At 33.4% G+C, this 15,879-nt stretch overlaps 1 protein-coding gene across 4 annotated transcripts in view; it reads right to left on the bottom strand.

Annotated features, from left to right (window-relative positions):
• The window catches only part of LOC145252441 (uncharacterized), a 120,980-nt gene extending 106,646 nt beyond the window's left edge, over positions 1-14,334 (bottom strand). For 2 of the 4 annotated variants that reach the window (XM_080111840.1, XM_080111841.1), the window contains exons 1-2: positions 8,428-14,334; positions 2,720-7,458 (exon numbers count right to left, since the gene is read on the bottom strand). In XM_080111840.1, the coding sequence (XP_079967966.1) occupies positions 2,720-7,382 (4,663 nt within the window). In that variant the 5' untranslated portion in view covers positions 7,383-7,458; positions 8,428-14,334. The remainder of the gene's footprint in view (positions 1-2,719; positions 7,459-8,427) is intronic. The other 2 variants (XM_080111842.1, XM_080111843.1) reach the window with 1 other exon arrangement.
• Positions 14,335-15,879: the final 1,545 nt, after the last annotated feature.

Here is a 15,879-nt window from a genome sequence, read left to right as displayed (position 1 = left end):
TTTTTTTGTATTTTTTTTATTTCATAGTTGATTTGGTTGTTTGCATATTTAAGAAAAAACAATTGTTCTCGTTTATATGTATATATATATATGATTGTTAATTTTTTTAACAGTAGATAAACAGATAACAGATAACAGTAATTTATTACATTTACCTGAGTCCCAAAAACCAAAAATAAATACATAAATAAATAAATAAATGAAAATTTATTTGGACTATTCTAAACTAAAAAAAAAAAATGAAAACTTTGTCTAAAAAAGAATAAACAAGAATTTAGTTGAACTATTTAAAAATTTAAAACGAAAAAGTAATTGAAAACTGAGTTTTAAGAAATAGGTTTATTTTAAAGTATTAAAAATATTGGAGACGATTATAAAAAATAATGACTTAATTGAACTATTTTATAAGCTTACTCAAACAGAAACACTCATTAAAATTTTCTTTATAAAATAAATAGATCTATAAATACACTTTTATTTGTACTATTTTAAAGTTTAAAGAAAAGAGATTGAAAACTAAACAAAATTAAACTGGGAAATGTTTATGTCTTAAAAACAAAAAAGATTTAAAAATTCTTCATAAAAATAAAAATTCAATTGGCTTATTTTAAAGTATTAAAAATGTTTGAAATTTTGTTTAATAAAAATAATAACTTAGCTGGTTAAAGATTGAATAAAACAAAATAATTATAAAAACTTAAATATATTATTTTTTGGACTGCTTTAAATTCTAAAAGAGAAATTGAAAACTTTGTATAAAAATATTTAAAATAATAAAAATTTAGTTGTGCTATTTTAAAGTTAAAAAACGAAAAAATGTTTTTTGTAAAATAAATAAATACAAATTTGGTATAACTATATGAAAGGATTAATAAAAATTTGTGCAATTTAAAGTTTAAAAAAGCAAGAAAAAATAAATATTATTCTTAAAAAGATTTAAAAATTCTTCATAAAAATAAAAATTCAGTTGGATTATTTTAAAGTATAAAATAAAACAATTAAAAATATTAACACTTTGTTTATAAAAAATTAAATAAATAAATAGATACTCATTTATCTGATTTTAAAGTATTAAAAATGTTGGAAATTTTGTTTGTTGATAAAAAAATAATTAAGGAGGTTATTTCATCTATTTATTTTTATAAGGAAAGTGTTTTGATTATTTTTTTGTTTTAGTAAGCCTTCGAATATCCAGACTAAGTCTTTATGTTTTAAAAATTTTAAATAAGCAGAACAATTTTTTGCAACTTTTTTTTTCATAACATTTTTTTCAATTACATTTTTGTTTAAAATTTTAAAATCATTCAACTAATAAGTGCAAAAAGTTATGAAAATATTTGTTTATAAAATAAATAGGTAGATAAAAATTTATTTGTCCTATTTTAAATTTTTAAAAGAGAAATTAAAAATTGTGTTCTTATAAAGACATATTTAAAATAAAAAATTTAGTTGAGCTATTTTAAAGTTAAAAAAAAATGTTCATGAAAAATAAATAAATACAAATTTAGTTGAACTATTTCAAAGGTTTAATAGAACAAGAAAACCTTAATAAATTTTGCTTATTTAGTTGGTTATTTTAAAGTTTTAAAAAGCAAAAGACATTAAAGATGCTGTTTATAAAATAAATGAACTAGCTATACATAATACATAAAACATTAAAAAAAACATTAAAAACTTTTCATTTTAAAAACTATTCATAAAATAAACATTTAGTTTGACTATATTAAAGTCTTAAAAAGCAATAAATACAAATTAATACTTTGTTTATTAAAATAAAATAAATAATCACTTGGCTTATTTTAAAGTATTAAAAATGTTTGAAATTTTGTTTAATAAAAATAATAACTTAGATGGTTAAAGATTGAATAAAACAAAATAATTATAAAAACTTAAATATATTATTTTTTGGACTGCTTTAAATTCTAAAAGAGAAATTGAAAACTTTGTATAAAAATATTTAAAATAATAAAAATTTAGTTGTGCTATTTTAAAGTTAAAAAACGAAAAAAAATTTTTCGTAAAATAAATAAATACAAATTTGGTATAACTATATGAAAGGATTAAAAAAAAATTAAAAGCTGTTTATAAAAATAAAAATTTGTGCAATTTAAAGTTTAAAAAAGCAAGAAAAAATAAATATTATCCTTAAAAATGTAAATAAATACAAATTTATTTGAACTATTCTAAAAAAAAATTAATAAAAAACCGTTGTTTATAAAAAAAACTAAAAATTTAGTTTGCTATTTTAAAATCTTAAAAAACAAAAAATAATTTTTTTTCATGAAAATATTAATAAATACAAATTTAGTTAAACTATTTTTATAGGCTTAATAGAACAAAAAAGATAAAATTTGTTAATAAAAATAAAAATTTACTTGGGCTATTTTAAAATCTTAAAGAAACAAAATAAAAACATACAAAATTTTTTTATGAAAAATACATAAATACAAATTTAGTTAAACTATTTCATAAGCTTAAATAGAACAAAAGTAAAAAATTTATTTATAAAAATAAAAAATTTAAAATCTTATAAAAACAAAAAAAAAACATTCAAAATAAATAAATAAATAAATAAAAATTTATTTGGCTTAGTAAACAAAAAATTGGAAATTTTTTGGTTCATAAAAAAAAATAAATAAATAAAAATGTCATTGTCCCTTCCAAGGGTCGACTTTCATTTTTGCATACATATCGAAGAAACAGATTTGATAGTTCTTACCGGCATTGTTGTCCCAGTAGATATTGCCATTCACTTCTAAACAAACAGCAAACTGCATTTTTGTATTGAACACCGTTGGAACATTCATTTCAAATGCATACGTCTCATACGGAGAAGGGTAGTCCTTATCCGACACGCTGGCAGGCACGTCAATAAACGTCGTCCAGCCATCAAAGCTACATCGAATGAAAACGTTTTTTTCTCCGTCCATACTTTTTACCTTAATACTACCTGTCAGCATGAAGTCTTTATTGAAGACGTGTTCCAGGGCGACCTGATCTCGCTCCAAACGGCTTTTAAACGTAAGATAATCCGCAGCTGGTTTGGAAACATTTAAGCAAATAGCTGACTTACGGATATTTTTGGTCTCCTTAATGGCTGCTGCTGGGTTCCATGTGGAATCTGTTGTGAAGGTGCTCGCGCCTTTCTTCAGAACTCCGGGATAGGGACGTGGCACCGTTTCTTGGTTGCTCGATCGAAAACTTGAAATCATCTCCTGCTGTACGCTACGGGTTGACACGATTTCATAGTTGAGCCCATCGTTATTATCCCAGTACACTAAGTCATCAGTTTTATAACACACGGCAAAAATGACGCGCATCGTATCTTGAAAGGATACAGGCATTGTAAGCGCAAAACTATACGTTTCGTACTGGTTCGGAAAACTGCTTGGAGTGTGGGTAGCTGGAATATCAACAGACGTCTCCCATGCATTGAACGTGCATCGCAGAAAGACGGACCTTTTGCCGCCAAGAGATTTTACCTTGACGGTCCCCAAAACTATATTTCCACGGAGCAAGACATTTTCAAGAGAAACGTATGACGTTTCAAGTCGGTTGCGAAAACTTACATAGTCGGCAGCTGGCTGCCGAAATCGCAGGGAGAAAGTCTGTTGGCGTGGAGCTGTTTCTTTGTTTCTGCTCTCAGAAACATCGGATACTGAGCTCCTTGGTGACGAAGATCTGGAGGACGAGGTGGAACCGTTCGGAGAGGTCATTGTAATACGTGGAATCTCTGTTGGTTTGGGGTTGGGGTCAGTATTTAATGAACTCTTTAGTTCATCCAGCAGACCTTCCTTGAACATATCGGTAGTCTTTAAGGTTGACTGCCGTCGCAATCCTGTGTTTGGTAATACGCTGGCTTCTCCAGTTTCAAGATCGCTCATCACTTGGAATTGGTCGTCTATAGTTTCTGATTCTCCTTGGCTAAAAACTTCGGATTCCGAATCAACAAAAGAGATTAACTCCCCAGTTTCCTGCGTAGCCGGTTCCACTTGTTCTGGTTTTACAAGGTTTTCAATTTTCTTATTATCATTTTTAGAATGCAAGGATACAAGAAGGTCCGCGTTTCTCGACATATCCGAGGCCTCTTCATCAGATAATTCCTCTTCGCTGGTATCGTCTTTGTCCAGATCTATGCACTTCCGAGATCTTTTATTCATCTTTGACCGAGAAGCTCCCGTTTTAGTACCGGATTTCTTAACGTCCGATCCATTGGAAACCGGATAACCAATATATGGCTCGAGAATCACTTTGTTTTCATTTGGATCTGTTGCCGCGATACATTCCAATTCATGTGACACTTTTTGAGGTAACAGTGTACCTGATGATCCAACATCGGACGGCTTTGAGACGTGATCACCGGTCTTAAAATGTCCGTGTTCTTCACCTGTAAGGGTCATGGAGGGTTCGTTGTGACCCAGGGGGTCAATCGTGATGTCTGAGTAGGAAAACAAATTCGAAGAAACTTCTGTGTCCGAGGAATTATCGAAAGAAAAGTCACTTTTAAAAGCTGACAAATCTTTTGCAACATCTTCAAATTCAAACGAACCGACTCGAACCATTCGGGACGTGCTGCATGATGTGTAGGGGTCACGTTGAAGGTTGTTTGACGTTGCACTCGTATTAATCTCAGTTTCAAAGTCGATTAACTCCTCATGGATGGAATGTTCTTCCGTGTCCGAAGGGAGATCCTGTTTTTGGTTATCTGGTGTGCATAAGAATTCCGATTGGACCTTTTCTAGGGAATGCTGGTCTCGGTCACCAGATGAGTAATAATCACTCGTGTTTGATTGATCGAGTAATTCCCCGTCGTGCAAATTCTGGTCTAAGTAACTGGCTTCCGTCTCCTCGATCACTGGATTCTGATCTTCGGTGGCGAGAAGGAGGTGAGCGCTCTCATTGCTCGCAAAGTGACTGTCATCAAGTGATGACGGCTGCGTTGATTCATCGAGCGATTTCGAGCGGATGCTGGTTGTTAAAAAATGGCTGTGTTCGTCAAGATCTAACGAATGTGAGAATGTGGTGTTTTTGGATTGATGAAAACTTTGGTTCGGGGGGACAGAGGAATTGTCGTCGACTACTGCTTCACTGGCACCCACAAAATCCTCCTTACTAAATCCTTCTTTGTCTAGAAGCTCCCGAAAATCAAGTAACTCAGCCGGTGGAGAAGGAAACTCCTCAGGAGGGGACGGAACAGCAGCTTCTTTAATTATATCATCATCAACATCATCATCATCGACATCATCATCTGTATTATAAGGCTGATGTTGTTGTTGGTGCTGGTGGTGATGGTGATGAGATTTTTCTTTTTCCGGATGGATTTCTCCAGAAAATCGTTTCCTGGTGCTTACCTCCATCTCGTCATTGTCCTTATCGGGGCTCGAAGCTGAAGAAAAACCAGGTGGTGATATCGACTTGACTTCTTGGTCAAACGATACTCTCTTTTTTAGTGTCCGTTCCCCTTCTAAAGGCAATTCGGAAGAAGGGCCAGAAGTGGCATCAGTATCTACAGAGTCGGAACTTTTGGGAAACGTATCTTCTTCAAAGGACGCCATTTTTGTCCAAATATATTTAGCATAAGGCTCACCTGAGTCAGGGGACAGGGGTTGTTGGTCTGAAGATGGAATTCCTTCTGTGACGGAGTCTTGTGCTGCGTGTGTACAACTAGCTGTGGTATAATCGACAAAATCCGATATTTCAAGGGGACCCTCGTGCCCTGACATATTGTCCACTTGCTCCTCAGGAGGAGAGTGAGGCGTCAAAGTCGTCTCCTCATTCGGAGATGGTTGAAGCACTAACAAACTGCCATTGTCCTCTCTAGGGCAATCGGAAACTAACGTGTCAGCCTCCGGAGAAAGATGATGACAACTGGACGACTCATGTGGGCAGACGTCTACCAGATGTTCACTTGCAGTGTCTAAATTTGTTTTGTTGTTCAAAAATAAATTGCCGTTGATAGGCGGAAACAAAACATCTGGGAATGGATCTTCGTCATCTGCGTCATCTGCATCATTGTCTTCATCATCGTCGTTGTCATCATCATCATCGTCATCGTCGTCATCCTCCTCCTCCTCATCATCATCGTCGTCATCTTCATGGAGGTAGTCTTTTGGTAATAGCGTTTCACATTGTTCTTGAGACATTTCTGAGAAGGAATCGGACGACTCGTTGCTGTATCTTTTGTTCGGCGCATTGTCCGAAACGCGGACTTGTACAAGTTGGTCCTCGTCTAGTGTTGTGTAGGAGCTGTTTGCGCTGATTTGAAATTTCGGTCGTCCGGAAGAATCGGGTGGTGATGGCAAAGGACGGTCATAATCTGAAATGTCACTTTCAGCAAAATTCCAGTTGTCCGAGACGTTCTGCGAGCTGTCTGTGAATCCTTCATTATCGTGAACCAAAGTGGAAACAAAGCATTGCTTGAAGACTTTATAGCCACCATTACAGTCTTTCTCAACAACTGTCTTTTCTTCTTTATGGAGGGAACCCGTGCTATGATTGAAGCCTTCATTGATATAGTCAAATGGCACAGACTGTTGTTTCTCATTTTCCTGAAGGCTTATCGCCTGGTTACGTAGGTTTTCCAGAATCGATTCATCCTGTTTATCATATTTTGAATCCACAAGGATCGATTCATGGACTTCTTCTGCAGGTTCGACACTCGCAGTATTCAGGTGTTTTGACTCGGGTTGTTCAACACAGATGCATTTCTGTGCGACTTCTTGCTGCGTCTCGACCACCTCGGACGTATTATTTGCAGTGATTTCAATCACAGGGGACAACTTCACTTCGACAATCGGCAGTGTCATTTCACCAACTAATGGCGTTGATACATTCTCGACTGTAGCATTTTCGGACCAACAGCGAGAATCCAAACTTTCCAAAGGCCTCACTTCGGTTGTGTAGGAGGGAACATAAATTTTAGGGGACGGGCGACCTCCTCGCTTAGAAAGAATCGGTTGTCGATCGTCATCTTCAGAATTAGAGGCTGCATCGTCGATGGACATGTGTTTGCAGACAGACCTGCTTTTGAATCGTTCTTTCAATTCCCGTATCATAGAATCATCCGCAAATCCGGGTGGCACATATTGGGGTTTTGGGTAAACAGTCACGACGGGTTTTGAGGGTGGCGGTGAGATATCCCTGTGGAGGTTAGCGCCAATTTTGGTAGGAGAAGCGAGGAGTTGGTTGATTTGTTCAAAACTCGGCGCTCGTTCCTTGTATCCATTTTCAGGCTGTCTCTCTATGACGTGCAAGTCAACAGGTTTAGCGGAAGAAGCGATCGGTGTCTCCTCTCCTTGGTGTTTCGCAGACGAGTGGGTAAAATCTCCGTTTTCGTCGTCATCTGCGCGACAGCAGCCCATCCGAGAAAAGTAATTCCCCATTTTGTAGAGTTTGTAGGGGGCGCTGTTTTTTGGTTGTTGTTTGGTTTTAAACTTTTCTACTTTTTCGTCGATTGCTCTGAAATTCAAAAAAAAAATCTGCATTATAATTTTTTGGGGGGATTATAAAATAAAAAGTGAATTAAATCAGGTATGTCTTTGGGGGGGGGGATCTTTTTCTTTTTTTTTTTCTTTTTTTTAATAGTCTGCAAGCTATTTTTAGAACAAACGACCTTGTGACATTGAGAATGTATTCGTGCTCACATAATGGGAAGGTCGCTGAAATATAGTAACACCAACAATGTCATGTGACTTCTCTGCATATTTCATAGTTGCAACAACAACAAAAAAAAAAGATTACTATGATCGCTATGGCGAGTTTGATGCAATGTCCGTAAGATGAATAGCGAGGAAGAAAAATAATTAAAAAAAAAAAAAAAGACAAAAGAATTCGATTAAAGATAAATAAACAAAAAGTTGCGTCTTTTCTCCACAAACTCAGCTTCGTGAATAGCGACGGAAGACGGACTCGAATGAAGAAAAACACGCTTTTCAAAGACGTATTATTTTTTTCCTTTCTTCTTCTGCTTTTTAGCTATAGTCACTACGAAAGAACTATCAACAAAGAGAATAATAATAATACTAATGATAATTGTCTATTTGCGTTTCTTACCCCCCCCCCTCTGTCTTCTTTTTTGTTTTGTTATTATTATTATCATTGTAACTTCTTTACGTTTTAGTGTGCGTTTATTGTTTGTAGTACACACGATAGTCGAAGCTAAGACGTATTATTATTAGTCGACCGAAATTATGTTAAGTATCGCTTGCCAGCAGTATTTGTGTTGGTGCCCGTAAAAACGAGGCAGGTAGTACGACCAGTGCTAGTGCTCGCTCGACGAAGATCGATCACCGTCGCAATGTAATCTTAACTTTACTACCTACTGGACTATAGACATGGACAGGTGATGTCGTGTAATTAAAAATGTATACACAAACTAAAAAAAACAAAAAACTGAAAGGAATTTTAAAAACGATAACTTTTACTTACCGTAATCATTTCGCTTGCACGACTTCTTGGGCGCTATCATATTCGCTTCTTGTTTTTTTTTTTTTTTTTTTTTCGGTCTGGTTTTTACTGTTTAAATGTACCTTCTTTTTTCCCCCACTTCATTTTAGGGGCTGCTAAGGACCCGAAATCATTGTGTATTTAGTCTTTAATACGAGCAGTCAGTTCTTTTGAAAAGAACTTCTTTTCTGATGTCATTGTTTTTTTTTTGTTTGTTTGTTTTTTTTTTTTTTTCAATTTGTATTAAATTTAATAAGCGAATCTGACGTGACTATCACTGAAAAGGTTTCGCTTTCTTTGTTTGCAAAGTTAGCGGTTTCGGGTTTTATTAAGAAATCCAGCGAAGGAAGGATTTATATTGTTTGAATTGTATATCAGATCCTTTAATCGACAATAACTTTATATATATATATATATATATATATATATATATATATATATATATATATATATATATATATTAGTGTGTGTGTGCAAGTATTTATCTTTCTTTTTATAATGTGATTTGCGTGAAAATTATACTTTTTCTTCCCTTTTCAAAAATACTGTTTTTTTTTTTCTTGCGCACGATCCGATTATATATATGAATAAACTCGTCTGCTACGGCGAGCGAGAGAGAGAGGGGAATGTGTTAGTGTTGTCTCTGTTTTTGCACCAAAGACCGCAAAGCAAAAAAGATTATGGTGATGGGTAATTCCACTTCTTCATCTTTCTTTTCTTCTTCCTTTTCTACTGTTGTTTCTTATTTATATCGATATATATCGCGTTAACGATTATATCAATTAACATTATTGATAATAATAAACAACTGCTGCGAGAACGCAAAGTGCTCTGCCACAGGCATCGAAAGAAACGGAGAGTACTGGACTTCGGGGAAGACTTGTTGTCACTCAGACTCCAGGAAACATCACTTGTTGTTGCTAGTGGGCGATCACTGATAATAGCTCGCGCGAGAACTCGTCAGAAGTAAAGTTGTAAACAACAACAATAATAATAACGCAAGTGGTTGTCGGTTTTATTTTGTAGCGTTGTCGAGTTTGATAAGAACGAGACGTTGGTGTTGGTGCTTTTGCTTTGGTGTTAAATTATTTAGACACGACTTTCGATTTTGGTTTTCCGGTAACAACAACAACAACACCAACACAAATAAACAATGGATTTAGAAGAAAAGAACCACCCCTTAATATTATCACCCTCTCTCGGTCTTGAATACGATATGTCGGCTACATCATGTCCGTATCTTCATCAATTTTACAATAATAACAATGGTCGTTGTAAGTGTTGTTGATGATGATGATGATGGTGATGGTGCATGATGCGGGCCTGGCGAAGATGGGAGGTGGGGGAGTAGAGGGCTCCGAATCGAACCTGGTCTCTACTGCACAATTGTAAAGAAAAGGGGACGAAAGAAGAAAGGTGAGAGAGAGAGAGAGAGAGAGAGTGTGTGTGTGTGTGTGTGTGTGTGTGTGTGTGAAGGAAAGAGAGCGAGGGGAACGACGTGTGGAGAAAGAAAGAGTAACACTACTGCTGTAAAGAAGATCACATATAGGCCACGCCCACTCTGATAACCGTCGGGATTTCTTCTTCTCTACCTCTTCTTCGTCGCGATTCTCTTTTCCTTCTTCCTACCCACGCTTTCTTGTAAACCACGGCATCACCATTAAGACCATTTTTACAACCTGGTTTTCGATTGATGCAACGCGCACAGACACTTCTCTTCTGTACACAAAACTAACACCTGCCCAGCGTTGCCTGGGAGTCTTTTTTTGTTTTTTCTTTTTTATTTTCCAGTTTTCTTCGCTTTATTGGGAGGTAACAGTGGTTAATGACAGACTGGCAAACTGGGTGTGTCAAGTTCGAATCCAGTTCGCTCCACAAAAATCACTTTCAATTAGAATGTTGGCAACTTCACGTGGTCCCTCCCGTAAGTACCTGATGTCTTTCTAGAAAGAATTCTGACTAGAAAAATATCGGGAAAACCAATGCCAACAATAGAATTTTCGGATTCATATGATGATGATGATGATGCCGGTTGTTGGTTTTTTTTTTGGGGGGGGGGAGTTATTTTTACATAGGATTTTGAGGTTAAAATTTAACCAATTCAATATCGTTTAGTAATTATTTTGTGAATCATTTGAAGTGTTTTTTTTTTTTTTAAATCTTTATAACATGCTTGGACGCTAAAAGCTTCCAAAACTTGCAATCTTTTTTTAAGGATTTTAAGGCCAGTTTAAATACCTTTCATTTAATACCATCCAATTTTTTTTTTTCCACTGGACTGTCGTTAGGTACTCTCTCTTCTCTTCCGGATTACGAAGTTTTTTTGTTTTTGTTTTTAACTATTAACAAAAGATTAAAATGGCCGACTTATTTACAAAGAAACCGAAATGCATTCTAATAGATTTAATTTCGAAATAGGATTCAAGTTATTTTTGGCAATTTAGCAATCGTAGCTGTGTGTGTATGTGTGTACATATAATTATTAATGAAATAAAACCGTGTATAAGATAAGTCGGAAAATACAAATTGGGTCTTCATTTAATTTGAACTTTATTATTAGAATATTAAAAAAAAAAATCAACTGTTATGAGACTAACAATAATAATGGATCATCGTACAAATCGACTTTATTTATTTATTATAAGCAAACGTTTTCCTCGATGAATGAATGAATAATATTATCAATGACCACTCATTGATTAACCAATATTTTTTCCTTTTCTTTTTGAACCAACTCCCAAATAGTCATTATTACAACTGCAGTAAGTAGTGAATTGCCAACTATTTTTTCTTCACACACACGCAGTGGCAGTGCATTAATTAATTTATTTCGGTGAATAAAAAAATATAGAAAATTTAAATAAGGAAAACTTTTTAAAGTTTTTTTTTTTTTAATACTTACGCTAAAAGAATTTATACTTAAATCTATTTTAGTTTTAAAAACGAAAAACACCAAATTATAAAAAATGAGGCGGGTTTATTTTTAAATTTCTGAATTCGATTTGTTATCGTCAGCAAGTATTTGGTTGACGCAGATCGCAGCCGAACGGTTTCAGATTAACTATTCGCTGTATTTGCAGGTCGGTATTGGTCATCGACTTGCAACATCACGATGGCCCCCCTTTATTTTATTTTATTTATTTTTATTTTTTCTAATTATTTGTAAATTTTCTCTTCGCTTTTATTTCCAAGCACCAAACTAAATAATCTTATGTTTTATTTAAGAAACGACAGCAAACTAAAGTCATCAAAAATGACATTTCGACATAGAACTCAGATTAAAAGAAAAAAAAGACCTCTCATTTTTTGTTAGCCATTTTTTTTTTTTTTTTTAAATTTGTTAACAGGTTTTTGGTGAAAACAGCAATGGGTGAACTTGTTGCTTCTTGTTTCAATTTTTGGAGAGAAAATTAGGTTACCCATTTAACTATTGACTAGCCGTAACGTTGCTTAACTTTGTCGTTGATAATTGCCAATCTACTCCACGCAGGTAGAATGTGTGGGCACGGGGTCGTTTTTAAATGTTTGACGGTCGGGGGGTCATCTACAAAAAAAGAAAAAAAAGTGCGGTTAGTTCAATTAAAAGGGGCGTGACCAAATATTAAAAGTAAATCAACTCCGGACGCATCATATGGGAAGGGCCAAAGATTTTGGATTTATTCAATTTTTTCTCTTTGGAAAATGTAAAATTTTTCATCGTAAAATGTAACACTTTTTTTTTTTTTTACATTTTAATTTTGATCTTAATTTAAATGCTATAATAAATTTAGCATTCTAATATTTTTTAAAAAACTTTGTCTAAATTTGAAATAAAAGGTTTTTCTTATCTTCGGCTTAAATAAAATATTAGAAAAAGAGATTAATGACTGTTTTTATTTTTTTTAATGGAAAATTTCGTTTAAGAAAAAAATAATTTGGAGTAAAAAAAGAAAATAAATAAAAATAAATAAATCCAAAAAACTAAGTTATGTTTTTTCCTTAATCCACTTAAAATGCGTCCGACATAAATTATTTTTAAATTTCAGAATCCGACGTTTTATCGTCGGCTAGTGTTTGGTCGATGCAGATCACAACATACAGCGCCGGACTATTGTATTTGCAGATTGGTACAGGTTATCGACTTGCAATATCGCGATTACTTTTTTCTTTGTTTTTAATCTTCTCTGCTTCTCTTAACGATATCTCCAAACCTAAAACTAAATAATCTTATGTTTTATTTTAAGGAACAATAAACAAATGTAAGTCCACACTTAATTTAGTAATTGGATTTGAAAAAAAAATTTATACCCCTGATATTTATTATTCAAAAATTAATGTGAAAGAAAAATGAAAATTGTTATTTTAATTTTAAACAAATTTAGCCGACGTCGATCATTTTTTTTTTTTAATTTTATTATTATTTTCCTAATTAATAATTTATTTCTGAAGTTCCTGGATATCTTTGTTATTTTTTTATTTATTTATTTTTTCTCTAAGTACGATCTAATTTTAATTACTGGAAATTTCCTTAAATTATTTTAAATCTGTGTTAAAAAAAATAAATAATTGAAAACTTTTCCCAAAAGAAATAATTAAATTTTTTAAATTTTGTTCTTCACAAAAGACTTTCTTTTCATACTGACAACAATTTTATCAAGTTTTAGCGCAAACCTCAAGAATTTTGGTCGTTCTTGATATTTCGTTAGGTTTTTTTCAAGTTAAATTTTTTTTTAAAAATCCATAAGATTTTTGTTATTCTTAAAAGGGTGTCCGATTGGATTCTTTATTTGCGTCTTAGCTTAAAAATAAATAAATAAAAACATCTCTCCTTCTCTCTCTCTCATTATATTCCACGAAAACCTTTTCGCCATAATTCCATCAACTCAAATTTGGTAAAATATCAATTTTCAATCAATTTTTGTTTTCGAAATCCCAAGAAAAAAAATCGGTTGAGTGTTGGAATTGATTTTATAATCGTTTTTTAAACTATTTTTCCCCAACAATCTTGTCATTCAGGTTAATGTTTTTTACGCCATATCTTCCTTTTTTGGAAGCAAGCTATTTGACGCTTTTTTTTTTGTTTTGAGTTCTTAATCCATAGTGTGTCTTCGATGCAGTTTCTAAATTTGTCGGTAACACTTGGTTTGGATGTTTCCAGATTTTTTTCCAGATTTTTTTTTTTTTTTTTTCTGTTTGTTTGTTTTTTGGGTGTTTTTTTTTTTTTAATTTTATTTTTTATAAGTGAGAAAGGATCCTAATGCCATCAGCCATCATTTAAAAATAAAATTGGTCCTTCACTTTGGTAAATTCGACTTACACGCACAATAACACTTTTTTTTTAATCAACTTTTGAGTGGATTTGTTTGTTTTGAAATGATTCGTTCCTAGAAGTTCCAAAAAGTTGAAAACTATATCAAATGCCGGCCGGTATATTCGCACAAATGTATTTGAGCTTTTTTCCCTTCTGTTTTCGTTAATCACTCCAGGAAAAACTAAAATAACAGTTTCCTTTTTGTTGCCTTCAAAAACTAAACACGGAATTTAAAGAAAGCCACAACAGGTGAACTCGTTCGCCCGTTTATTTAAACACGAACTCCGCCACCGTTTTTCGTCATTTAATAGCAAGTCAATTGAAATTAGTCCAACTTGATAAACAAATACAATCAAAAGAAAAAGGAAAGAATTAAAAACATCTGTTTAGACAAAAAATAAAAAGAAATGACATTAAAACTTAGCCTTTTTAACTAAATCTGGTAGCCGATGGGACCAAGCATTTTTGTTCTGAAAAAAAAAAAAAATGCTCTTCCTCAAAGGTGCTGGCTCTTCGATCCTACTTTCCGATTCTTGTGTGAGATCCATCACCCCGTATGAGGGAGATAACTACACTTCCTCTCTTCTGTCCTCGGTCAATGAATGATAACTCAGTCCAGACTGGGGAATTTTATTTTTGTACCAATCCAAAGTGCCCAAATTAGAGGAGCTACAAGAAAAGAAAGTTTTGGACGAATTAGTCTGGTTTGTTTTACAATCCACAGAGATTCGAAAAAGTGGCAGAAAAAAAAGAATTAACAAACAAATGTTATTAGAGACAAGATAAGTTTCTCTTCTACCTAACTAGAGAAAAGTTTTAATGGTTTCACTAACTTTAAAACGTTCAATCGGTTCGAAAATCATACAGTGTTTATCGATAGGTGCTAACAAGAAAAATGGCGACAAGCTGACCCTTAAATATATGAAGTTTTTAAAGATAAGTTAAAACTAAAAAAATATACAAAATACTGTTAGAAACACCTCGAGTATGTGTCATAGTAACATATTTTGGGTGGGGTGCCAGCAATATTTTGTATAATTTTTTAGTTTTAACTTATCTTTAAAACTTCATATATTAAGGATCAGCTTGTCGTCATTTTTCTTGTTCGCCCATATCGATAAACACTATGATTTTCGAACAGATTGAACGTTTTAAAGTTAGTGAAACCATTAAAACTGTTAGGTAGAAGAGTAACTTATCTTGCCTTTGATAACATTTATTTGTATGTATATATATATATATATATATATATATATATATATATATATATATATATATATATATATATATATATATATATTGTCTTACGTAGTTTTTAATGCTTTTAAATTGATCTAAAAAATAAAGTTTTCACGAGCGGTTTACGAAAACATAAACACCAAATATTTTTATGTTATTCGTTCCTTTTTTTGGGGGGGTATTCAATTATAGAACTTGTGTAGCTTAACAGGTGCTTCTGCAGTTTAATTAACTGTTTTCCGTGATTAACGCGCCGACATTTGCTGGGTAGAATATCGTTTAACATTTCACAAAAATTCTGTTTGCATTGGGGCGGCCGCCCCAGCACTACCCCTGCCCCCCCCCCCGCGCCCCCTCTCCAATGTAAACAGAATTTTTGTGAAATGTTAAACGGTATTCTACTCGGTAAACGTCGGCGCGTTACTCACGGAAAAACAGTTAATTAAACTGTAGAAGTACCTGTTAAAATACACAAGTTTTACCCCCCCCCAAAAAAAAAAGAACGATACATAATGTTTTTGTAAACTGCTCGTGAAAACTTTAATTTTTAGATCAATTAAAAAGCATTAAAAACTACGTAAACCCAAAAAAAAAGTGAACCACATTTTTTTTTTTTAACTTTCTTATTTCAAATGACCGCTTAAAGATTCCTACGCGATGTGATAAGACACTTCACTACGTCCGTTCGCACGCGAACGTATTATGTATGAAAAACACTACCGAAAGCGGTGAAATGGCGTAAAATAGTCCCAATGTTCAGGGGTTCATACCATGCAATCGGTAAATTTGTGACGAGTTTGATTATCAGATTCGTTGTCAGCGACCTCGAATACGCATCAAGACCAAATTAGAGTGGTGGTCGGGGTTTTGTTGTAGCGTAAGGTAACATTTACCATAATTACGGT

Source organism: Euprymna scolopes, chromosome 29, assembly GCF_053919585.1.
Source record: "Euprymna scolopes isolate OS-2025 chromosome 29, ASM5391958v1, whole genome shotgun sequence".
NCBI classification, from domain to species: Eukaryota; Metazoa; Mollusca; class Cephalopoda; order Sepiida; family Sepiolidae; genus Euprymna; species Euprymna scolopes.
The sequence above is the reverse complement of the archived record's forward strand: the minus strand, read 5'-3'. Positions and strand labels throughout refer to the sequence as shown.